At 40.5% G+C, this 25,648-nt stretch overlaps 2 protein-coding genes across 8 annotated transcripts in view; both read right to left on the bottom strand.

Annotated features, from left to right (window-relative positions):
- The window catches only part of KIF13A (kinesin family member 13A), a 95,143-nt gene that overhangs the window by 46,562 nt on the left and 22,933 nt on the right, over positions 1-25,648 (bottom strand). For all 7 annotated transcript variants that reach the window (XM_061994783.1, XM_061994784.1, XM_061994785.1 and 4 more), the window contains exons 3-4: positions 9,864-9,876; positions 3,897-3,957 (exon numbers count right to left, since the gene is read on the bottom strand). In XM_061994783.1, the coding sequence (XP_061850767.1) occupies positions 3,897-3,957; positions 9,864-9,876 (74 nt within the window). The remainder of the gene's footprint in view (positions 1-3,896; positions 3,958-9,863; positions 9,877-25,648) is intronic.
- The window catches only part of NHLRC1 (NHL repeat containing E3 ubiquitin protein ligase 1), a 43,169-nt gene continuing 35,772 nt past the window's right edge, over positions 18,252-25,648 (bottom strand). Inside the window, exon 2 of the mRNA XM_061994791.1 lies at positions 18,252-18,337. The gene's annotated coding sequence lies outside the window, so the exon portion shown is untranslated. The remainder of the gene's footprint in view (positions 18,338-25,648) is intronic.

The following is a 25,648-nucleotide window of genomic DNA, read 5'->3' as shown; positions in this document are numbered from 1 at the left end:
ACAATCTGTGGAATGATTGACAGGTATGTAAATAGGACTAAAAAGTACTGCATTACTTTTGTTGTCCTTTAACCTACTTTCTCTTCTGCTGCAAAGGGAAAAACTAGTGCAGTGATGCCCTATCAAATATCTTTGTGTATCTTTCCAGTTGACTTTCTAAAATTCCAAAGTGCCACTGCTCCTTGAATTAACACACTTCAGAAATGCTGAATACAGGGATTAAAAACAGAAGAGAATCTGCTGTGGTCCGGAGTAACTCCATTTCCTTCCCCCTGCACATTCAATCACTTCTCATTCCACTTCAGATCATTTGGACATTTTCTGATGTCTGTGCTGAGAGAGCACTGCTCAGCAACCTGGAAATAGCTACGGAGGATGTTAAACTACTGGAGAATGAAGCAGATTTTACCATCAGAATTTAAGAGGAATATATAATAGACAAAAAATTGCTTTCCAAACAGCTCCTGAAGGCCCATTCTGAAGTCACCAAATGTCAGAGGCAGGTAGTCACTCATTATCTTGCTCAGCAAATGCAAGCAAAGATTGAAGCTGAGTATAATTATTAAGAGAAAAAAAAACCCCTGACTATATTCCACAATGATGGAGAGTGGAGAATAAAACCAAAGTTCTTTCCTCTCCTGATAATTACCCACTTCTGACCAGCAAGAAACCAGTAACCTCCTCCACGCTTCCCAAGGAAGAAAGCAGCAGAGAGTAAGATATAATTTTCCCTGCTGCTGAAGATGTAGTGTTAACAAAAATTAGTTTCATGTGTTTGGTTTTCAATTGTCTACTATTTCTAATTCCCCACAATGTGTCGATCTGAAACAGGGATCGTTGTCTCCTATTAGCGCAGATCCATTCAGACAAGTCGTGACTGCAACGTTATGACATATGGCTGCCATTCCTGAAACCCTCTCCCTTACACAGCAAAAGCACAACCAAGTAACAACTTGTTACGTGCAATGCTGAAAAATGAAGTCTCCTTATGCCTTAACCTCTAACTCAGAACATTCTGATAAGCTAATCTCGACAGCAATGAACTGCAGTTGGTTGCATGATGTAACAGTTAAAAGGAAACTCCATCTGTAGAGATCAGGATCACAAAAAGCTCTGCTGGATAATAGCTTTAAGAAACTCTCTAAAATGGGAAGAAAGATGCCTGTGGTTCACCTTAACAAGAACCTAAAATCACACCAGCTAGCACAATCTAACTACTGCAGCCTAACACTGCAGTTCTGAAAGCACTTTAAGATCCCATGCTTCAACCCACTGAAAGGTCTTCAGAGCTTCCAATTAGGTGCTGCAGCATTTATGACTTACATGCCTGAGCCACACAGCACTAAAACCACACTGAATGACTGAGCTTGCCCCAAAATGTACAGACCAAGTGTCAGCTGTGTAACACAAAATCAAGCCCTACATACTATGAACAATCTCCTCAAATTAAAAAGGTCAAGGAAACAGTAAGATGTTAGTCAGAAATACAAGGGGACACTGGTGTCTGGTCAAAATCCACAGCTTATTATCGCTCTGTACAGTTCTTTAAGTCAATTGTCCTGCTTGTTTCCTTTTAAAACAGCTGCTGAAAGGGCAGTAGTCAGCATACATACTTCCTAGACAATTAAAGCTTAGCCCAAAGTCAGGTTTTAGCCTCCCAGCACAAGGCAGCCTGCAGAAACAGAGCTGAGATTTCAGGCCAAACATGATGCAGCTTAGGGAATTAAGAAAGACCCACGGAGGAGTCCTGGTGTCCTTAGAATGGACCTGCCTAAGTACTACAGTATTTAGACCATCTCTTAAATCCTTCCCAAACTGAAGGGGCTTTTTTCCTTCCTTTTAAAAATCCACTTCATTTCAGACCTCAATAGGCTCTTACTGTTGTCTAAGCTTGTAAAAAGAATCCTTTGTTCTCACTGCAGAGAATTCCTCAATGTCCTTCTCTTCACCCAAACCGAGCTGTTATTTGTCTCTGTTAGCTTTCCAAGGCAAGCAGGTGTGGCATTATCCAGGAACTGACTCTTGACCCATTCAACTTAAGAAGCAAATGGTAATAAGAAGCTATTTTGCCTACTCTCAAGACACCTCTCCTATAGCCTGTCAGGCAATGCTCATCCCTCTTCCAGATCAAGAAAATGTAGCTCTATTAGACAAACAAGTTATCAGAGCCTGCTCTGACGAAAACATTTAGTAATTCATATGAATTTCATCCATCAGACAGTGTGAGTATTTCATTCATGATGAATTTAATCATTCATAATGTTCTAGAACATGAGGGCTGGAAGTGACAAGCCAACTTCAAGGTTAAGACCATACCAAAAAACCCAAATGGTGTAAGCATTGGTGTATATATGCAAGTCTTGAAGCTCCTGTTCTTATTATATTTCTGAAAAAATAAACCAATCAAACAAAAATCCCCAAGGAAAACACTTGGGCTGTGTTGGGGTGGGGTTTTTTTGTTCTTTGTGGGTTTTTTTCTGGCAGGAACATTATCTGGAATAGGCAAAAAAAGCACCTGATGGCTTTCTGGCCAGTAAGAAAATGCAGGAGATGTTGGACTAAATCCTAGAAAGCTGTCGCCCACAAGAGGTTCACTGGCATACAGATAATAAAACTTCAGTTCTCTGATAAGGTGAAACCAAAGACAACTTCTGAAATAGGCTAGAGAAGTCCATTTTTTACTCAAATTATAAATAAATAGACCTAGAACCCCACTGAATTCACCTGGAGCTGAGATAGAAACAAGTTTAACCGGTTAGGGGTTTTTCTCTGGTCTATCTCTTCTCCATTAGATGCTCTGAGTAACTGCAGGTCCCACCTGCACACTGGAGGCACGTGGATCAAGATTTGAGTGTGTTCCATGACCTCCTTCCTTTAAAAGCAACAGAGGTGCACAGGCACAAAAGGAGCTGCTGAGTGCTCCAGTGGCTCTGCCAGTCTGAACTAGGAACATTGTGCAGTGCACCTTTCAAGGCAGTTAATGAAAGGAGAATTGATACAGGACTTTCTTCCAGAAGACACCTATCTTTGCCCAGGAAAATAAGTAATACAGTGGAATCTACAACCAAGTGCAACCCCTAAGACTTGGGATTTGATACCAGGAGCTAGAAAGAGAAATATCTTAACACAAGTATATGACAGTTCATCTATTAGACAGCTGATGCCAAACACGGAGCTAATTAACCCTATCAGCCTTCAAGATGTCTTATGGGCCACAAAAATGCACAATATGAACATCTAAACTCAATGCTGTTACTCCCCTCTCCTCCTTTCCATGGACCACAGCTTTGAAATCCCAATGCTCAGAGTTCTCTTTATGAAAACAAATCCTCTTATGAAGTATGAACATTCTACTACACAAATCCAGTTACGAGAAGTAACTACTGGGATTACAGTCTTGGGAGAAGGAGTCACAAAGCTGATTACTCAAAAACATTTGGGATCAGAATGATCAGATTATAACTGAAGAGTTCTGAAATGCCCACACTGTCTGAGGAGAACATGCTTTCTTCCTCTCAGGCACAGGAATGCAGGGCACTGAGAACACACATATTCATTACTAGCATCGGTCAGAAGCAATTTCTGGTGCAGAACTCATATTTCTTTTTAAGAGACAGAAACAATCCTTACAAAAAGTTCTTCCAGAGGGTAAAAAAAGAGCACTACAGCTTAGATGTCTCCTTAGATATCTCCTGAACCAGGCACCTTAAAGTTTGCATTCCTTCTCAGCTGAGGCTCGAGTACTCAGATGAATCAATCCCTGTAAAAGTGCTTCTGTGAGAAAAGTCACTTGAGCATCACAGTACAAAACACAAAAGACCTCCATGAAACAGCAGCCCAAGCTCTCATATGTTCTCAAATTATTTACACTGACAAATGTATGGAAAACAGGTTACCTGCATATTTTGTGGTGTTTGATTCATCCATGGACCAGAAGCAGTGATCAAAGGCAAACACCTGTAGAAGCACATAAGGAGGCAAATAAAGAACTCTGGCTACAAGACATTTCTCTTAAAGCAGTACAAATCCATGAGTGTTTAATTGCAGGTAGGCCCCACTGTTTCTGTGGATCCTAAATCAGAGCTGTGAAAAGGCTTCATCAGCTGGAATGTTTTTGAGAGATCTTGAGAGTAGCAGAACTGCAATACTGCTTTGCTACCTGTGTTATATGCAATACAAAACACTGTGTGCTGTACCCCTTAATAAACACTTCAAAACCCTGCCAAAAACTCATATTAGCTTTACTGTTCTCCAGTCACTGATGCTAACAAAAGTCACAGCAAACAGCAATGAAATAGCACCAAAAGCACTCAACACACACAACTTGGTGAGATGGCCATTTAACAGACATCCACAGAAGACACACAAAAGTTTTACCATGGTTGGACTTATAATGCTTGAAGAGCTACATAGAAGCCTTAATAAGCAAACAGATAGTATCAGATTATCTGCCTAAACTAAGAGTACAGTACTGGATCTCAGTAGAGGAAGCTCAACAACTACCAATAGAAAATGTAGCTCAAGACAAACAAGTTCTCAGAGCCTGCTGTAGTATCACTTCAGTCGAGTTCCAGTTGGGTACAAATCAAACAGGATTCAATATTATGCTCAGTGGGTTTGTGGATCTGGAACAATCTCCTGTAAAACCACTTAACATGTTGGGATTTGATCCAAGTTACTTTTTCTGCACCTCTGAGAGTGGTGCAGACATTTCACTAACACTGTTCCTTTGACAGCTTTATACTGCCACAGACACACCTGAAGCTGCAGTGTGCTTTCCACATTTTACCATGATAAACTGACTGTGGATGAGTTAATGATACAGACTTTTTTTCTTCCCCTTTTTTAATTTCTTTTAGGACGCCAGGAGGTGGATAAAAAAAAGCAGTAACCAAGCAACTTTCCTCATTAAAATGTTGCCTGGCCAAGATCTCCTTTGCCTGGTCTTCCAACAGCTGAGGTCCTCAGTGAAACAAACCACGCAGGTCAATGCAGAGCATAAGCCATGGATTCTACTAGCAGAAACACCAAATCCCCTGTAACACCAACCCTGAAGTGAGGAAGAAGATGGATCATTTCCTTTTGGCTTTTGAAGATGTATAACATAGAATCATAGAATGGTAGGGGTTGGAAGGGACCTTTAGAGATCATCCAGTCCAACCCCCCTGCAGAAGCAGCGTCACCTAGATCAGGTCACATAGGAACATGTCCAGGTGGGTCTTGAAGATCTCCAAGGAAGGAGACTCCACACTACTGCAGAATTACTATGCAAGCTGATCTATATTGTAACCCAACCCAAAATGCCCGTTGCTGCAAATATTCCAGAAGTATAAAAGCAGGTAGCACAGTAACCTCACCTACTTCCCTTTCCTCCAGCTTAACGCAAAACACATTGAATGGCGGGACAGGAGACTTGATACTGAAACAACACTTGATCCACAGGAGTGAAATGAGTACTGCCATTCCCTTCTGAAGGGAAAACAAACAAAACCATAATAGTAATAATCTAAAAGTGAGGTCTGAGTCACTTAATGCAGCACAAATAGAGAGACAAGTTCATGAGTCAGGACGCTTCCTCACGTGAGTCAGAAGGTGTATTTTTGCCACTGAATTGCGAGTAAAACTCAGCAGTTACTTCACCTTATCTTCAGACCTCCACAGAAGCAGAGCACATCTTAATCCTGTATGCTTCAAGTCAAAGCATAAAGATTTCTCTGTCATCAGTAAAAAATGCTCTAAACCCTTTCCTTAACTTTTGCAGTCCAAGAACTGCTGTTTCTCTTCTCAAATTCCAGTTCTATGGAAATTCTCCTCCTGAGGCTTGGTAACGATACCCAATCTCTTGATGATTGAAAGACAAGCAGTTCTATTCCTAATAAATAAAATCCCAATTGTAAAGATCTGAATCTATCAGATGCCATTCTATGATTCTATGTCAATTCTTCCCCCTTGAAAGTAAATGTTATCTGCAATGGATCACACAGCCTAGTTAGAAAGGTTACCCAGCTACACAGGCTCATGTGTAACAACTTAAACATCAATACAGTAGTACTGTAGGCCAATTTAATCTATTGTCCTACCCATTTTCCCCTTGGTTAACACAGAAAACCATGACACAATTACTCAATGATTCCTAATTTAGACACTGATCTTGCAAAGAGACTTTACAGACTAAAATATGCACTTGCTGCCATTTCTTTTGCCTTCTAGAACAGTTGGTTCTATTGGGATTTTCTTTTAAAAAAAGGTAAAAAATTGGTCGGACTTCAATTTTTAAGTTCAAAAATGATTGTGCAACAGGAAGAGAAAAAGTCTGCCTCAAGTTAAAACAGAAGCAAATACAGCAGTTTAATATGTTTTCATATTAAACCTAAAAAGCCAGGACATGGCCTTAGCCTATGTATCACATTTTTTCTGGAAAGCGTCCAAATGCTTCTAACAGAAGTAACAAGATTACTTCAAATAAAGAAAGTGTCAGGCAAAGAAGTGCTGGGGCATGCACCATCTGCAAAACCAGCAAAGCAGCTGCACTCAAACTCTCTTCTTTGTTTAAAGAAGAGGGCAAACGTTTAAACATTACTTTGAACAGTGATGACAAAACAGCAACCTTGAACGTTCCCAGCAATGAGAATTCAAGGGAGTACACAATCAAAGTCATTTTCAGGGCAACTCAGACCTTTGGGAAAACAGATTCCAAACGAAAGAATCAACAAGGAAAGAAGTAAGGCATAGAAGAGCAAGAAGCTCGTTCCCAGTCAGTGTGGCTCTTGCACACAGATGTAACAAAGGCATCTTACAGGAAATGTCTGTAGGGTAGTGTCCTACCTGAAGTGTGACCTTTTGATAATCTTCCCTGTACAAAGATGACCCATTAGTTCATGTTGTCCTGATCTCCAGTGCAGGAACTGCAGGACATGCAGTCCCCAAAGAGATCATGGAAGCATATTTGAGGTCAAGGTGTAGAACCTGTGCTATGATGAACGAAAGACCCTCTAAGTTTCACCTAAGGCACTCCCTTCCTCCTCACACCACTGATGATTTGTCCTTGAAAATGAGACTGGGGGGTATTACTTTTTCTTTTAACAGGAGTACACAAAACAAAAGTATTTTCCTTACTTTGTTTTCTCCCCAGCCTCATTTCCCTGAAGAAGGTACAAAACCCCTAGTCAATATGACTATCAAAGCTATTAGAAGTTCTGTTAACGCTGAAGTCTCAGACTCAACGGCCAATACTCAAACTGGGCATTGAAAACACCTTTTCAGCTACCTGACAAAACCAGACTATCTGTAACAACTGCAATCAAAACTGCATCAACCCACTATATCAAAACTACTATTGAAACTTTGAACAGATAGGCAGCTGTGACACACAAACAGAACTCTTTAAACATCAAGCCTCCCCTGTTAATAAGTTAAGTACATTTTGGAGAATATATTCCATTTAGGTGTTTAAACATTAAAAGACAACAAGGAAAGCAGCTTTTGTTTGACACTTGGAGTTTAAAACTGTTACATATCTCCACTAATATTTCCTGAACTTTCAGTCCAGGATAACTGAAATATTCAGTTATCCTTCTAAGCAGTTTGACAAAGTCTCTGTGACTACATGGACAAGTATTTCTGCTCTGATGTCAATTCCATAGCCACTGTACCAGGAAGCTTAATGTACTTTCAGACAGTAAGCATCATGGGAAAACCATGAAAGACAGGTATACACCTACTTCAAGTGCCTGCACAGGTTGGCATTCAACCACAAGCAGATGTAAGTTTACACAGGTGTTGGCCAGTTCTCATAACCAGACCCAAAATTATCCTGGGTTTTTAAATTACAAAGGGAACTAACAAACAAGCCTTGACACTTGCTTCTTTTTAGCAAGATTCTAGATCTCATACTTCATCCCAGCATCTAAAAGACCAAGCTAGATAAAAGGATGCTGCCAAGAACCAGCCACACCAGAGTAGTTGCTTCTAAAGCAAAAATCTGGAGTGGAGCTGAGGGATCAAGGGAGTGGGGTTTTTTCCCAGCTCTACTATTCCAGTGTTTGACACTGAATAGTATTTTCAGTCTGAGTGATATGACAGTCGTAAAAAAACCTTCGACACTGCATTTCAGACATCTATAAACAGTCAAATAACAGAGTTACAATAATGAAACACAACTCACCGGGACAGATCTTGCACAACTGGAAGTAAAAGTCAGTATGTGAGCTTGTGTGTGTACTCATTGTACACTTGTTGTAAGAACTATAACTCACAAACAATACAGCAACAACACAAAAATGGAAAGCTGTGACAAAGAATTAGTTGGGAAGTGCTAGATCCTGATACTATATCCTGAATCATGGTAAGTGTGCACAGTACTCTGGGCAACAGACTTATCTAGGCTATTTCTAGAGAACCAAACTCAGAGTGTTAATAACTAATACCAATTAAACAAAAAGAAACAAAGCTATGCTGTAGTTAAGCTTGTACATAATGTCAAGAATAACTTTATCTGCCTACAATGGAATGTGAATGATGAACTACAGAAGATGAAGGCTCTTGGAAAAAAAATGGTTTTGGGAAACTACAACAGACAGGAGGGAGTTTTTTTTCCCTCAAAAAAAGTAATTATAATGAAGCTTTTGTATTAGATATATTAACTGGGACTGATTGAAGAACTTCCACAGTGCCTTCAAAATAATTGAGAAACCAACTCAGATCCATCATTTTAGGAAATTCAATCATTCAAGGGGGGAAATAAATCAGTACAGCATTCCATTTTAAACTGCATTTTCACTCTTATTCATTTTCACCTGCTGGGATCTTAAATCACTTTTTCCCCCACAAATATGATTAATTCATTTTAAAATTAATGAATTTAATTCTTGTTCTTCCTTCTCTACTGGGGATCATACACATCACTTAGTGAGAAGTTGTGTGCTTCTGACATTTAAAAAATTAATCCAAACAATTGTTTACATTTTATATGTATGTAAACACAAACATTAAGTAGCTGTGTCAAACACAGAGTATATAGATATCCATATAAAGCAGATATATGGATATCTGTAAAGAGATATACATATCCAAACCCATCCTAATTTCTATTCCCAGAAGGCCTACAGAGTGCTCTTCTACATCTGCAGAAGTCACATCAGACTTGCATACACTTAAGATCTACAAATCAAAGGGAATAACGCAAAATAAAAGGTCCTTCAGAGCTAACCACAGCTTTTTGCTTTAAAAGTACCAACAGAAACAGAGGAGATAACATGATCATTAAGCTGCTGAAGCAGAAGTGCAGTGTTTTGCACATATTGACGCAGTGCCCAGTCCTTTCACCTTGTCATTGCTACCAGCCCTGCACTGATACTATATTTGTCATACCAGTAAGGCTCTTTCTTTATCCCTATAGCTACCTAACACCACAAAGAACCTTTTCTACGCGAGTTCCAGCACACTGTGGCTACTTTCACACAAACTATTAATTCCTGAACACCATCAGTTACAAACAAGAACAGTTTGTTTCTTCCTACATGTATTTTGCCACCTTTTAAAAACAGCATTTTAACTTGTAAGCAGAATTATGTGCAACAAAATGTTTTACACATGATACTTATTTACTCTCTCAAATATTCCTAGGAATGCCTTACCATCATGGCTTTTCCTGCTCACAGCTTTAACAAGCCATGTGTCTAGCCTGCTTGTCAGTTGAATTAAAATGTATTCTTCTGGGATTAGGAAGTCTTTAACTTACAAGTATATTTTTAAATGCATTTTCTTTCATTAAAGCTGTAGTGATCAGATACTATGGAAACATACCCAACACTTACTCAATATTTTCAAGCAGGTACAAATGCAAAAAGAGACAAAGTACTTACCTTAGGTGGTTTTCTTGATGATGGGGAAAACAAAATATATCAGCAATGGGGATGAGAAGTGCAGGTACACCATTCACATAAAGGGAAGAGAGCAAAGAAAAAGAACAAAGTCAATGCACATCATTACTACAATCTGAACTTTTGTCACACACAAACTATTTAAGAATAATCACCACAGATTTTTAACTGGTGATTACTTAAGTACTAATACAGCTTCATATTAAAAAGAAAGAAAAATGTCAGGTTCCTTATAGGTATAAGCATCTAACAGCACTGAGTTCCAGAAGGACAACAGCATTAGTTTTGTCATTGAAGTTAAACACAGCCCATCTCTGGTGGCACACAAGCCAAGCCTGCAAACTGGCAAGCCAAGGTGTCCTACACATGCATGACCAAGGTAAGAGTCAAAAGAACGCTTCTTGTAGAAATTATAGAAGTGTGAAGAAAAATAAACCTGTCTTTTCCCTAGCCACAGGAAACCTGCTAAGTGCATCGGAGGCCAACACAAGAACACCATCACCCTTCACATACAACTCCAACAAGTGCTGTCAGAAACAAAATAGAGATGACAAATGCCCAAACTAAAGACATGAGCTCAAGAATATTTCAGTTTGTCTTTAAACTCTTTTATGCTTATATTAGCAGTCATATGTCCACAGAGTAAATTAAAGCAGCTTGGGCTCTTTTGCTGGGATTGGTTGCAAGTGAGACCGCTGCCCTGTCCCATCATGCAGCCCTAATACCAATGCAAGAGAGGTGGTGAAAGTGTGGTGCAGAATTAGGCTGGCTTGGGTCATTCATGAAAACTATGCACATGTTTAGATTATGTCTTGAAATAAGCCTGATGTGATACACAGAAGAAATTTGCAATTGCTTATCATGTACAAACGTGGATGAAAGGGACAAAAAACACAACCAGAAAGGTCTGCAGATGAGAGCAGCACAGACAGTAAGGTTTAGAAGATGATAAGGATCAGGTTTATAAGATGACAGGGACAGTCTGTAGCCAGCTCGTGTCCAGCATCGTGCAAGATGCTTTCTTATTTAAACTGGAAAATACATTTAGCTGTACCTTGAGTATTTTTCACTTTAATCAGTTCTCAGATGTGATGAAAGCTCAGTGTTATCAACTTGTCTAGCCACAGTCACAGCACTTCCAATCCCTACTTGGAAGAGAAGTTCCTGCTGAAGGAAACTATCCAAGGTTTTTTGGAAAGCCTTTTAAACACATTCATATCTTGTAAAATACTTCCAGAATAGCCCTGATTTCCCAAGGAATTCCCAACAGTCTGCTCTATGAGTTCAGCACAAGTCCTAAACAGTACAAATCAGCAGAAAGTTTATCAGTGGGTTTTTTTCTCCCAAGATCGCTCCTACAAGGCCCAATTGGAAAAGGAACAGAACATCATTGAAGTAAACCAATGGTTTGACACATGAGGAAATTCACTTCACAAGTGTAAGCTGCTACCTTTTAGAAAGTGTCCTCTTATTTTCCTGTGATGCCCATTTTAAGAACAGCATAATAGCAATGTTTAAAGACCACTGGTGCCTAGCAGAGCTTCCCAATTGGAAGCCGGATGAACATCACTGATCTCCTGGATTTCAAAGCACAAGGAGCTGGAGCTTCCCACTGTCTGTCACATCCTACTGCTCCAGACTCTTTGGATATTAAAGACCAAACTAGTAACTCCATGAGTCACCCTCTAGCACCATCAGCAGCAAAATGACCCAGAGCCTCTGGAATAAGTCAGCTCTGTTGGCTCATAAGATAGATTTTCTTTTTTAAGCTATTTGGAAATTCCATCAGAGCAACTCACTGTAACCATTATCCTGGCAGTGATTCAGATGGACATGCTCCAAAATACCTTCTTCAATCAAAGGATTCAGACTAATAAATAAAGAACTGTTTACAGTTTACCAGCAATCACATCTGTAGCAGCTTACAGATGTGTTGTAAAATGTGTATTAGCCTCGACCAATTTTTCATGTAACTTTTTTGTTTGGCTTTATCATAATGTTTTTAGCATGTGCTTCACAATTTCTTTCCTTTCCCATAAACCAGCAGCTTTCAGCTTCATAAATCACTGATTCTGTCTTGATTTTTACCAAATCTAATGATATAAAAGTGGCAATTCAGGGCTAGAGGGGCAGATAACAGACCATGGAGATACAACAATTAGAATTTCTGTTTCCCAGGGCTTTTAATTCTGTACCTAATCATCCATGGTGCCAGTGACAATGGGCAGGTATAACTTTGGAGTGACAAGAAAATCATCTGTCAAGTAGACAGCTAGTACACTTCAGGAAATTATTACTAGAGTTACCTGTCCTTGTAATGCATCTGCACAAAAGCACACTTTGGTTTAACCTAACAAAGGGCACTGGATGGAAGACTGCCTTTTCTTATATGCTTTGAGCTCAAACCCAAAGCAGATACCACAAAGAGCCTGAAAAAATATTCTCCCAGGTCAGAGGAAAAGTGTGAATTTCAATGACCACAAAGTCCACTGAGCTTCTGAACTCCCTCCTGCTTTTGTCCTTAAGCATCATGACTTCAGTAAAATATTACCAGAATGATTTTCTAACTTCACCGTCTGCTGTGGATATCTACTCAGCCTTTATCTTTCACAGCAGTACCAAGCTTCCCCTGTCCAGCTTGGCTAACACACATCAAGATTCCAGAGTGCACAGCTGCCTCAAAGTATCTGACTAGAAAATTGATCCTGAGCAATAAGCAGCAACAGAAGACACTCTTTCACTATATGAGCATCCAGATGTACATGATACTGTCATCTCTAAGACTTTTCAGAACTACAGGACTGTTCAGAACAGAACTACAGAGCTTTTCAGAACATTTTCAGAACTACAACTGCTTTTTGTCCCTCAGCAGGTGTTGTCAGCATTCTCAAACAAATGCCACTTGTACCAGAAGGAAAAACATTTCATACATCAAAAAACTTGCAAGAATGTTTTTTATCCCCATTCCATATAGAATCATAGAATTGTTTTGGCTGGAAGACACCTTTCAGATCATTGAGTACAATCTTTGTCCTAGACCTTTTGACCACTAGATCAAATATAATGGCTTTTCACCACCTCACCTACTCAGTCAAGAATGTCACCTTCAGTAGGGACAAGGTATGTCTGCAAACGAGAATGTCCATGTAAAACTAGGTAGTCCTCACATCAAAGGAGACAGGAACACAGCATCTTTGAAAAACAGGTCATAGTTTCTCTGGAACAACATCCAAACAGCCCAATTCCATCTCAACGTGTAGTGACTACATAGCCGTTGATGTATTCCTCAGGACCACTGGTCAAGAGAATTATTACAAGTAACTACAAGTATACTAAGAAAAGGGATAGAAGCCTTTATGTTTTCATATGGAGAGTTGAAAAAGCAGTCTTCCTTCCTTCCTTCCTTCCTCATAAAGATGATCAAATTGAACAGACCATCCTCATTGCTGAAAATAAGGGGTTTTTTAACATTCCACTACTCCAGCAGTCTGGAATCTAAAGACCAGCTGCTCAAAACAAATATTTACAGTATTTTCTAAGTGGGCTTGGGTTTTGGGTTTTAAACCAGGCTGCCTTATGACTCAGGCTGTGAGTGTCACCAGTGGTACGTGTTTGCCTCACTCAAAGGCAGACTATGAGGGGAACAAACCAGTGGCAGGACCATCACAACGGGTGCACCTTGTTTATCCAGGTATATAAGACTTTCAGAGTTGCTGCAGCAGAGAGCAGACATTCAGCACTCCCAACTGCAAACAACATAAATTATTTAGAAGCAAAGAGATGATGTTTCTCTTATCTTTCATGGTAAGATCACACAGCTCTAGGACCTTTCGTTGTCTCCTGGTTTATCACTGCGGGCTGTTACTTGCAGGCTCCATACCAAGCACCTTAAAAAGCACATCTATGTATTATTAATGGTCACTGTACTACTTCACGAAAGCACCTACCTAGAAAGAGATTGCAGTCTGACAGTACCAGTTTCAGCTGATCATGTACTGCAAGCTACTGGCAGTACACCAAGAAAAAGGACATCTATTCACCCCTTTCTCCCTGCTATTTTCCAAATGCAGAAGATGGTCAAAGGAAGTGGCAGAGGCAATGCCATTAAAAGGAAGAGCACCTCACCTTTGTGCTCACCTGGGGCACCACTGTAGAGCTGGCTAATGAAGCCAGCCTCACAGTCTGACACTAGGATTGCTGCAAGAGTTCCTTTACATACTATATGAGCACACACACATAAACAAATATAGGTAATTACTTTATATTCTTGTATAAGGTGGGCACATGCCCTGTATCTTTTTAATCATCTACCCAGCAAAGTCTGTTCCACAGACAAAATAATCCTTGGGAGAACAGCAAAAGAAAAGCATTTTTACAAGTAAAGCAATTTGAGCAAGTGTCTGCATAATAAGGCAGCAGCTGATCATAATCAGAAACACCAGAAACAGATGCAAACCGTAAAAACACGTTGTGCTTTCACACTTTATAGAATCACCGTATCACAAAGGTGTGCTGCTCACTGCAAACCTACCACAGGCAAAGAGAGACATCTGTTTCTCTTTTGCTGTTCTTAAATTCATCTGCCATAGCAATGGTAGAATGAAAAAAAAGGGAAAACCAAAGCAGGCACCACAGGTTATTAAGTGAAAGGTATTACATTCTGACATTTACAAGATGGAAAAGTGAGTGACAACTGCCCTGCAATGCTGCTAGTCCCTAACTTACCTTCACCCCCAAGTTCTGACTAGTTTTACTGCCCAAGGCATTGTCATTCTAATGCCAGCAATTTGTTAATGTGAAGTTCAAGTGTTTCTCATGTTTGTACAGAAGCCTCAGTGTTCATGGAAGAGCAATTTCTGCTGACTGTTCGAAAAAGGGCTGATACCTGTCCTGCACGCAACAGCACGCCACATCACAAACAGCTTAGGAGAAGTCACCACCCTGTCCTGGTTTTGGCTGGGATAGAGTTAACTTTCTTTCTAGTAGCTCCCACAGGGCTATATTTTGGGTTTATGCTGAGGAGAATGTTGATAACACAAGGATGTTTTGGTTGTTGCAGAACAGGGCTGGCACAGCATCAAGGCCATTTCTGCCTCTCACCCTGCCCCGCCAACAAGTGGACTGGGGAGTGGGCGGAAGGCTGGTGTGGACACAAAGAGCTGGGAGGGAACACGGCCAGGACAGCTAACCCCAACTATCCAAAGGGCTATTCCACATGGAGGATGTCTTGCCCAGTACAGAAACTGGGAGGAGGTAGCCAGAAGGCGTGGGGACGGCTGCTCAGGCATCAGTCAGCAGGTTGTGAGTAATTGCATAGGGCATCATTTGTCTTCTCCTTGGGTTTTGTTGCTCTTAATTACTATTATTGTACTTTATTCTTCTCACTGTTATTATATTTTATTCCCTTTTAGTTATCATACTTGTTCTTATCTTAACCCATGAGTTAACCCATAATCTTTTCCAGTTCCCCTCCCCATCCTGCGGGCGGAGCGAGGAGGAGGAGGAGGAGGAGTGAATGGATGTGTGGGGCTTTGTTGCCAGCCAGGCTCCAAACACGACACACTCATAAGCAGAAAGATTAATCACTTTGCTAGAAAGTTCACTTAAAAAAAACCCCTCTGTCTGCCCTCCCACATAAAATAAGCTTTGGGGATGACTAAATGACTAAAATTGTCATTTTGGTCTGTGGTAAGATAGCTCTAACTCAATCCTGACTGCAGAAATCCCATCCAGAACCTACCATGTTAGAGAATCTCTCTCTCTCAAGTCTTTAATCGATCACACTCATTCAAAACTTACCTAAGACTCTAGCTATTGCAATGAAAACCTGCTACCCCTATTAGATGTACAGCATAGCCACAATTATGAGTATATTAAGCTTCTTATTAACACTCAACTAGTCTCATAATAAAAAGGCAAAGGAATGCAGGTCTACCTAATGATTCCTTGTAGTTACAGTACCAAGGAATCCTGACCCTATTAAAACCGATTCTTTTTCCTCTCCTTTTGGATAAGACTAAATGTAAAAGAATCTCAACAAGGAGTCTTTTTACTAACTATTCAGGATTTTACTAACCGACCAGGATGAGAAAAACAATCTGCTCTCCAAACCCCAAGGTTTATTTGCTCTTAAAGACTAGTTTCAAATGAACGACTCTTAGCCTGGACGCAATGAAACCGCTGTCAGGGCAAACATACGATGGCTCTGGGATGGATGTGGAAACACAGTCTAGAAGCATTAATAAAGTGACTGTGGCATCTATTAAGCACCGATTATTCTTATTCTGTTGCATTTATTACCAGTGCTCTCGAGGAGGAAAACACCCTGAGCATTAACAGGCATTGCAACTCTGTGCACCAGCTCCATTGAGACTCTCACACTACTCAGTTGGGTTTGCAATTCCCAGCTATTAACTACCTCGTAAATCTCCAACATCCATGGAAGATGTTCCCTTTCAACACTTCTACTCCTTATAAATCCCTTCAGAAATGCTGCCTGTAAAAACCACCACAACACTGGGCTGCAGTGAAGATAGACCCTTTGTGCTAGTAGTGCTCAAAGCTACTGCAAAATTTACTGCTATGTTATCGCTATATACAGTAGCTATTGGAAAACAGATCACCTTCAAAGGCATGGGAAGGAAATTTGATAAGCAACATACCATTTCATAAAGACAATTTGACTTTGTTAGCTCAGCTGTTCAACACCCAAGCATCGGAATTTGCTACAAAGATATAAAAGCAATTAGCGGCTTCATTGACAAAGATCAAGACAGATCTTTTAATCAGTGGAAAGACTATGTACTAGAAAGAACTGAGTAACTGGATCTGAACCTTGGTGTAACAGCTTACCTTCCTCAGTAAATGGAAAATAACACATTAGCACAGCAATTTCTGTCACTTCACTGAGAAGGTTTTGCAGCAGACAGTCCACCTCAACTGGCTGCAACACATTGCTTTGGTGACACTAAGATTACACTGTTTGCTTTGACAGCATCAACAATTGCTACCATTTGCCAGAAAGTGGACACAATGCAGAGAAAGATGATGATAATTTATGGGATTAAAAAAAGGGTTATTGTGTGCAACAATAAACCAAGAACATAGACTCAAATCAGCTCTACCTAAATAGACAAAGTGAATAATGTCTCCTGAGTTGTTGCAGGACCAATATCTTGAAGTACTGAGAAGATTTTATTCTTGTATAGCACTCATACAAGTGACATCTCTAGGATCTCTATAGAGCTTAAGCAGTAATCAGGATGGTTCTGGTGACCTAGAATGCCATGAAACTAACCACAAAAGTTGCCCAAAGGCTAGAAAAAGCTCTTTACGGTGTGTGCTCCGAGTTTATCAGTTAATTGGTAGAGAAAAAAGTGCCAATGCAGCTAACAATCTTCACAGAGAGAAGACATCAAGTTCTAAATTGCTGAGCCTAGCAGGGAAAGGCAAAACCTGAACTCAGTTCTAGGATCTGAGAATAGACAATTTCCAGCAGAGAAGGGTGGAAACTGCAGTGGTGCTCACAGACTTTCCATTGGAGGGCTTCCGACAGAGGTTTGTTAGATGCCAGAGAACACATCGTACAAAACAGGGCAGGTGAGACCAACAAAACCTAACAGGCTTCCCCTTTTCCTGTGAGCCCTGAATTTGTGACATTACATATAAATGTTATGTTACTTTGAGTCAAACATTTCCTCTTTGTTTCCTTACAGCCAAGCCTGCAGGCAAGACCTCTCTCAGGCATTATGCTCTGTATGTAAGAACACGGACTTGGCAGTGATGACACGTCACGGTCCCTTGCCACATGCCTTCAAATAGGACACAAATGAGAAGAGTGACAAACACTACAGACTTCTATTCAACCACAACAACTAGCAATGTGAAAGAATAAACAGGATCCCTAATTTTTTCTGGGCTGAAAAATCAAGTAGCCCTGTAGCAACAATAAGAGTCTAATGTGTCTGAAGGAGCAGAAAAACCCAAGGATCATCTTATGGCTGGAATACATGACCTTAACAGATGACAGATGAAAAGACCCCAATGCTATTTGAATCCAGCATTGAGCAAATGCTTTTTCTAGACCCAACTGAATCCTAAATGGTTGAACACAAAGTAGTAGCACAGACATAAGAGGTGATCTGCAAGGTTTGTGCCCTTGGAATTTGTAACCATTACTATCGCTTCAGACTTCTGTCAATCAATAAAAGTCAATAAACGCCATCTCTAAAAATCCTTACATGAAGTGCTCCCCACACCTGGTTTTTATACCTGAAACAACTTCATGTTTCCAAAAACATACATACAGGGAGTCTGCTGTGAAGAATATTATTCACTGTGCCCATCAACTGATGTCGTCAGGCAAGGACTGGCACCTAGGTTTCATCTACTGATTTTCAGTGAAGGGGCTTGGACAGCATCACTTTAACGTCACAGGCGTTCATTTTTAGTTTGCTCTGGCAGACAGATAAGGAGAGTTTAACTTAATCACTTCTTTTTAGTTAGAAGCAGATGGTCACAGTCATTACTAAGCAAGTGATGGTTCAATACAGCTCCAGCGCAAATAAAATGCTTCAAAGATCAAGTGAAAGAAAATTCAGCGAGAGCCAGAAGGAATCAAGTACAAATTCAAATAATTCTTTTAAAATAAGCTTGCATGTGCATGTCAGAAATACCAAGTGGTTAAAACAGACACAGCTGATTTACTGCTGACTTTACAGACACTGACTGTCTATAAAGCTAAGGGAAAGCACATATTTGAAATGCTTCAGTGGAGAGAAAGTGCACAGACAAACACAAGCATTTCAAACTTAGAAGAGGGATACAATTTATAATTATATGTTTTGCTACAATAGACTTAATATTTACCATACACACAAACCAGCTGACACCTGTCCCACACAAATCACGGCTTGTTTGAAAACGAAGGGCCATGCTAAAGCAAAAGTAGAAATCCAGATTGATACAAACACTTCTCCAAATAAACACTGATTTCAGAGAGCAAACGTTGACGTTTCAATCCTGAGATCACAAGCACAGCAAGAATGCAGTTTGAGTGAGCATTAGAGGATAGAGTAAGAGACACAGACGTGATCTGGGTCACCAACATCACCGAAGAACTGAAATGGATCTTCAGTATTTCTGTCTTTTCAGGAAACAAAACCATTAGTGATGTCTGTTCTTACAGCTAAAGAGTGAGACCACACCTGCTCATATCCACTGCCTGAATAAAGCACTAAAACACGGAGCAAGGATCCCCAGCTCATGTAGTCTACAACCGGCACAACAAAGTGTCTTGAGATGGAGCCTGAACAACTCCTAGTCAGTTCTGCTGTACTGCCTCACAGAAGGCTACTCATTCTCCTGCTGTCCAGAAAGCTTTCCTAGCTTTCAATACTGAAGAAATTCAGTCTCATTTATTTGTTCTTGTACCACCATTGTCTGCAATTCAATCCTCAAGACAACTCAGCTTCCTACATAAGCTCTCATATAACCCTTCCCTCCTAGCTCTAAGTACACTTTCACGAAGGTTCTGCAGTCCTCTAGCCATCTTAACTTCAAGTAAGTGTGAACTTGTGTTTCTTAAACACAGTGAATCCTAACTGTGGGATGTTCTACGAAGTGCCTTTTAGAAGGGAAGGGCTCCTGTGTTGTATTCATCCTACGCTGCTTGCTAAGTATATTTCCCATTTGAACAGTTTAGAAACTACATTCATTCACAGGAATAAAAATGTTTCTGGATAGAGAGCATTAACTCTCTCTAGTCTTTGCAACATTCCTACAGTGCTCTTGAAGAGCCATTGCCAAGGTCTTCTGTGGATTGCAAACAGATGGATTATGACAAACTTCAGTTTGCATTAGAGATCAGAAACAGAAAAGGCAGCAAGAACTGTGGCGACAGCTTTATTTTGGAAAGCTGAAGAAGTGCTTTAGCTAGCAAATTCTGAGAACATCCCAGAAACAGAGACAGCAAAAATTGGAAAGTAGAGATTGTATCTTTAATTAGGCTGCAGATGAAATTGTTTTATCTCTGCCAGGAATGGGGGAAGAGGAAAAACAGGTAGGGTTTTCAAGCATGTACGCTCTGTTTCAGATCTGAGGCAGAATGGGTAGGCTTCAGACTAACAGATGTCGGTAACCATTGCCCTAAGAATACCTCTCACTGTAATTGTTCAAGAGGCAAAGTCAGTTTAAGAAGTTTCTGCTCTTCTCCAGCTTCTTATTCCCAGCTCTGTGCCACAGCCTGTCATGTTCAGCTGTGCCTCTGCCAGATCAATGCAGGGCAAGGCAGGTTGGAGTGTCAGGGAGGAGCATTGGATTGCTTTGCTTTTCTTTGTTTTAAAACTGATCTTCATCAATGTAAGTTACAGAACCAGAAACCAGCTGCACCAGCACAAGGAACACACACAGTAAACATCAACATGCAGCTGGTACTGAGTAGCTGGTACCTACAGCTGGGGAGAGAGGGGTGAAGTTGTACTGACTGGGAGACCACTGGCACATGGCAAAAGGGGCAAATCCTGCCTCTGGCAGTCACCAGACCCTATAATCCAGCCATCTGACAAAAACAGCAGAAAACTTAGCACCAGCCAGCTGGACCTGCAGAACTAACTGGTTTGTCTGAGCTTTTAATGACCTGCAATGATTTTCCTTCCATATTAACTTACCCAATTTCTTAAATCACATGGACTTTTAAAAGAGTGACACTATGTATGCCATGACAAAGTCCACAGTTTAGTATTTGTTCTTAGTATTTGTTCTGAACCCTCCTCCTGATAATTTAAGGTGAAGTCCTTACAGTGCCTGTAAGATAATAGGCAGGAAATCATTCCTCCTGCAGCTCATGGATGTACAGATCTCCAACTGTACTCCTTTTCCCTCCTCAACTGTCTTCTTGTAGACCAAAGACTTCCCTTTTATTTGTGAGAGTGGTTTGTAAGCAAACCATCCTTACTGTCAATCTCTACTACTTCCCAAGCACATCTTTTTGAGACAGGAGGTCCAGAATAAAACCCAGCAGTTGAGGTCACTCTGCAGCTGCAGGAAGACACAAAGAACCTTTCTCCCTTTTCCCAGTTTTCCCAACACACTTCCCCAGCAGGTCTTGAACAATCCCTTGCTGTTTTTCACCCATTTGCTGAGCTAGTGTTTCCCTTGAACAAATGTAACTCCAAGGTGATTCTCCTGAGAACAGGCAGTCCAGAAACCACAGCTGGGAACAGAAGGTGAGAAGAGCTTTGTGTCTCCCAGGCAGTTTCACATACCCTTTTATCAGCCAGCCACAACCCACCTGAAGGTCCTCCCACACTTGTCTGTGGCTGCCACACTCTAATAACAGCGGCAGCAGTGGCATAGTGCTGCCACTATATTTTGTCATTCAAGTATTCACCCCTTCCCCAGCTCCCTTGTTAAAGAAGAAACACCAGACCAAGCAGAGACCTCTTCAGAACTCCACATAAGATGTGCAAGGACAGGGGAGTAGGTTTTAGTTGTACCAGCAGCCCAAGCCTAACAGGTCTGTGACTTTTTTGTTAATCAGAAGAAATCAGAAGTCACAGCCTGTGTGTTGTGACTGGCTTCTTTTCCTACAAACTACTTGAAGCACAAATACCTGTACCCTGCTAGCTTTAGGAGGAAAAAAAACTAACAGGAGAGAGGCAGAAAAATTACATCAGGCATAAGAAAAAAATAATTGGGATTCATCTTTTTTGCTTTAACATATTTTATTACAAATACACTTCAGTGATACCCATTTCCTGCCAGCTTGATTATTTCCTGCTCCTCCTTTTCTCCTCTCCTCAAACGCTGTTTTGTTGGGCTTTTTTTAATCACTGTGCTAAGGAACTGGATTGGACCTAAGCTAATAAAACTAAAGAGCACTTTGAAACAAAATGCTGACATATTGCCAACATTCATTTTAGCCTGTCTTTGCAACGGTCTGGCTGTCTCACTAACCCAGCTCAAAGCCATGTGTGCCTTAGACGTTTTGGATTGAACTTCACTGTGTTAGAGGGACCTCACATACAAATTGCAACATTAAAGTTTCAGTTTTCTGTCTAGCCTTTGATCATTTTTCCATGGATACTTTTCAGATCCTGTTTCAGCTTCCATGTGTTTTAATATTTGTTGTAGCAACGTGACAATGAACTCTACAAGTCATTACAATCTCATACCTCTCTGAAAAACACGAAGACAGCGTTTATTCCGCTTGCAGAGGAGGTACATCCTCAGTCTCCAAGCCAAGCTTTATCTTAGGCACTAGGTATATGGCTTGGAAACAGAACTGTACAATGGAAATACTGAGAAGCTCTTTGCCATAGCATCGCTGGCAATATAAATACCCAAGATCACAAACAATATCATCATGTGAGCATTCCAGACCAGCCTATAAATAGCAACCCAGAATGAACTGGCCTCTCACAACTACGGTGCCTCAGTACAATGTGTATCTGCTAAAAATATCAACTTCAATATGTCCACTAAGGGCATGCAATGAAAATAGATCTGTCTGAATTTTGTGAATTGAATGGCTATTTACACACCCTATCTCACTTCTTAACCCGATGGTAGTTCACTCTGATGGACTTTGATTGAAGAAACATTCCCTTTGCATGTGAGTGCCATCAGTATTTATCCAGGAATATGGTGTATTCACAATACTTTCCTTGATAACCAAGTCCTCCTTTGGAGTTTCTTTGGAAACAGTATGACTAAGTGGCTGTCTTCATATTGTAATCAGAATTTATGATTCAGAAGTTAACTTAAGGTTCCAGCAACAGAAGCAAGAGGACACATCACATTATGCAAAGGATTCTTAGAGAAAAGATGCTTATCTACATCTACTTACATAGATTATAAAAACATACAGAGAAAATGATTGTTTTGTATAAGAAAAGATACTGTTTGGACACTGTTAATTGTTTTTCCAGAAAGAACTACTGAACAACAGAGGGAGTGGACACATTCCTCAGGTAGCAGGTCAGAAGTAAGCAAGGTTTCAGAAACAATCAGAACTTCCTGAGAGATAATGGAAAAGATAATTCATGTGTTACTCAGGATAGGCTTACTCATTTGCCTTGCCAAAAAAGGAAGGTGTTAAACACTGTTCCTGAAGAATACAACACTTTACTTGAAAGTTTTAATGACACAGAAGTTTATCAATGGCTGCAAATTTAGATTTTCCCAATTCATATGGATGTAGCCAAAGAAAAAAAACCTCTTCTGTCTCTGCAGCATGCCTCACCCCACTCACATCCTATGCTTCAGCCACTTCTGTTCCAATACCTCAGAGATCAACTACTTGATTCACTACCTAACAACCCAGGGATGGGAAAAAAGTCACATGAAAGAAAAAGGAAGAAAAAAAGGAGAAAAGACAGATGTATTTAAATGCATGTCCCAAATGCATCATCTTAAGTTGTGTGCCACTTACTAAGCTGCTCCTGAGAGCAACATGACTGAAATCAATTCTCTTTGCATGCAGGTCCCTAAGCACAGTTATTATCTTTTAAAGTCTCAGTGGAAACGTGCATGCCAAGCCTTTTTTAATCTTTGCAGCCCTATTACTGATTTCACCTCTGCACAGAAGTGGGAGTAGCACAGTGATTCTTCTGGAGAGGTTCCCAGTACATCACCAACCTGTGCCCAGCAGCACACTGTGCTCCTACAGAACCCAGTGAGTAACCCAAACTCATAGTGCGATGGTCAGGGTTAATGAGATGGACATCCAACCAGCACTGCAGAGCTACTGACCTCCTCCTGTTCTCCTCCCTCCCATGTCCAACCAAGAACCACCCATCTGACTCCCAGCCATTATATGGGTTTGAATGCTAGCTGCATGGATAGAAGAGTATGCTGTTCAGAAACCTAGACACTGGGTAACCAACCTTCAGCAAGCTGCTTCTAGAGTTTAAGGAGAAAAAGAAAAGGCAGCGAGACAGGTCTAGGAAACCACAGCTCTTTGTTCCACTTTTTTAGTCATTACTAAGTTTTATTTATTTACCAGACTGCTTTAAGGATTTCAACTCACCAGACAAGCCATTAAGCATGAACTGAGGAAAGAAAACACAAGTGACCACAAAGGACACAGAAATTCCCTTAGATCGGTAACAATGCTGAGCCAGAGCCAAACAATTTTGCAGCATCCTGGCACATTTTTATAATCTTCTGTGTAGTTGCAGCTACAGACCTGCTTCAGAAACTCAAGTGTTATACAGGTATTGGCAGCAGACAGAAAATCATCTTAGAAACTAAAGCATTCCCAGTGTTTAAGACAACTAAGCCTCTGTGAAGGACAAAGATGCAAGTGTAAAGGCTAATTGGTTCTTTTCCAAAAGATCCATGCACAGCTTTTAATAGAGTCCATAACAGCTATCCTTGTAACTACATCAGTTGATTGCAGATTCTATTTAAAGGAAATAAATAATACTCATTTCAAAATACAGATTTTTCCCCCCTGACTAGCAGGACACTTTTGGTGTCACCAGAAAAAAAAATGCTCTGAAATACAGCAAATGTATGTGAGAGTTTCAGTTTCCCAGTTGCACGTTGAAACAGGAATGTGCTCTTTTGTTCTATTTTTTTTCCCCTCATTTAATCATAATGAAGTCAGTTGTGACATTGCAACGGTTTCCAGAGCAACAGTCCAGTCAGATGTGATGAACAGAAGATAAGGGTGTGTGCAGGAGAGCTCTGTAACAAGCCACCGGTGATCTTGATGGGAAATTCAGCATGTATCTGTTTAAGGCCAAAGAACCAACTGGATCTGTCCTATATGCAAGGAGAGTGAGTTTCATAGCATGGGATCAGACTTCAGATCAATAGTCCAGAAATGCTAGGCAAGTGAGTGGGTTTTTTCCTTAAGTATCTGAAAAGGATGTGTAAATCATCTTGACTGTTGCACAAGGAAAATACATGATGTATAAAAACAAACCAGAAAAAAGCTGCTGTGATGCAGCACTTAGAGTTGCAATAGCATGAATGGCAACCTGATGGCTGACTAGACTCACCATCCTTCAGCATTTGGCTACTAGACTTCCCAAGAACTTAAACATATAATGCTCCATGAATCCTGAGCAGAAAGAGCAAGGTCTAAGTAATAACCCTAGATCAAATCAGGTATATGTACAAACCAGACACTGTCAGAAATATGAGAAACAGAGGTTTGGAAGGCAGGAACTTAAGCATGAGAAATGCAGGCTGAATTCATCCAGAGACAGGCTTAGTCCTGTATCTATAGACAAAAATCACCTTGAGGGGTTTCACAAAGTGTCTTCAATCTTTCAAAACAGTGCTCTTGAAATGCCATGGGTTAACCAACTCATGTGTCTATATCCTGAGGCATGACACATACTTATTCAACATATTAATGACTAACCCACACACAAACAACATGAAAACTGCACTGTCAGCATCATATAAACATGCAAGGCACAGAAGAGGAGCTTTTCTTTCTTGCCCTGTAGTAATATCTCACAGATGATTAATATCTCTCCAAAAGCTTCTCCTCAGACAAACAGCGATAGGAATATGCTCCACTAATCCTCATCAAAGCACGCACCCTTCTCCTGAAGGGACAGCCCCAAACAAGCATTTGAAGGAACAATTATCAGCAAAAGCAATTGTTTCCTTATTGGCATTGGCTAACTATTGGCATGAAAGCTAACCAGGAATCCTGCTCCAAAAGCAAACCAGTCCTTGAACAATCCTGCAGACCTTTTGTTCCCGTGAGAGTTTCATACTTCAGGTTGAACACTGGATTATAGTAC

Source organism: Colius striatus, chromosome 4, assembly GCF_028858725.1.
Source record: "Colius striatus isolate bColStr4 chromosome 4, bColStr4.1.hap1, whole genome shotgun sequence".
Lineage (NCBI taxonomy): Eukaryota > Metazoa > Chordata > Aves > Coliiformes > Coliidae > Colius > Colius striatus.
This window is presented reverse-complemented; position numbering and strand designations above follow the sequence as displayed.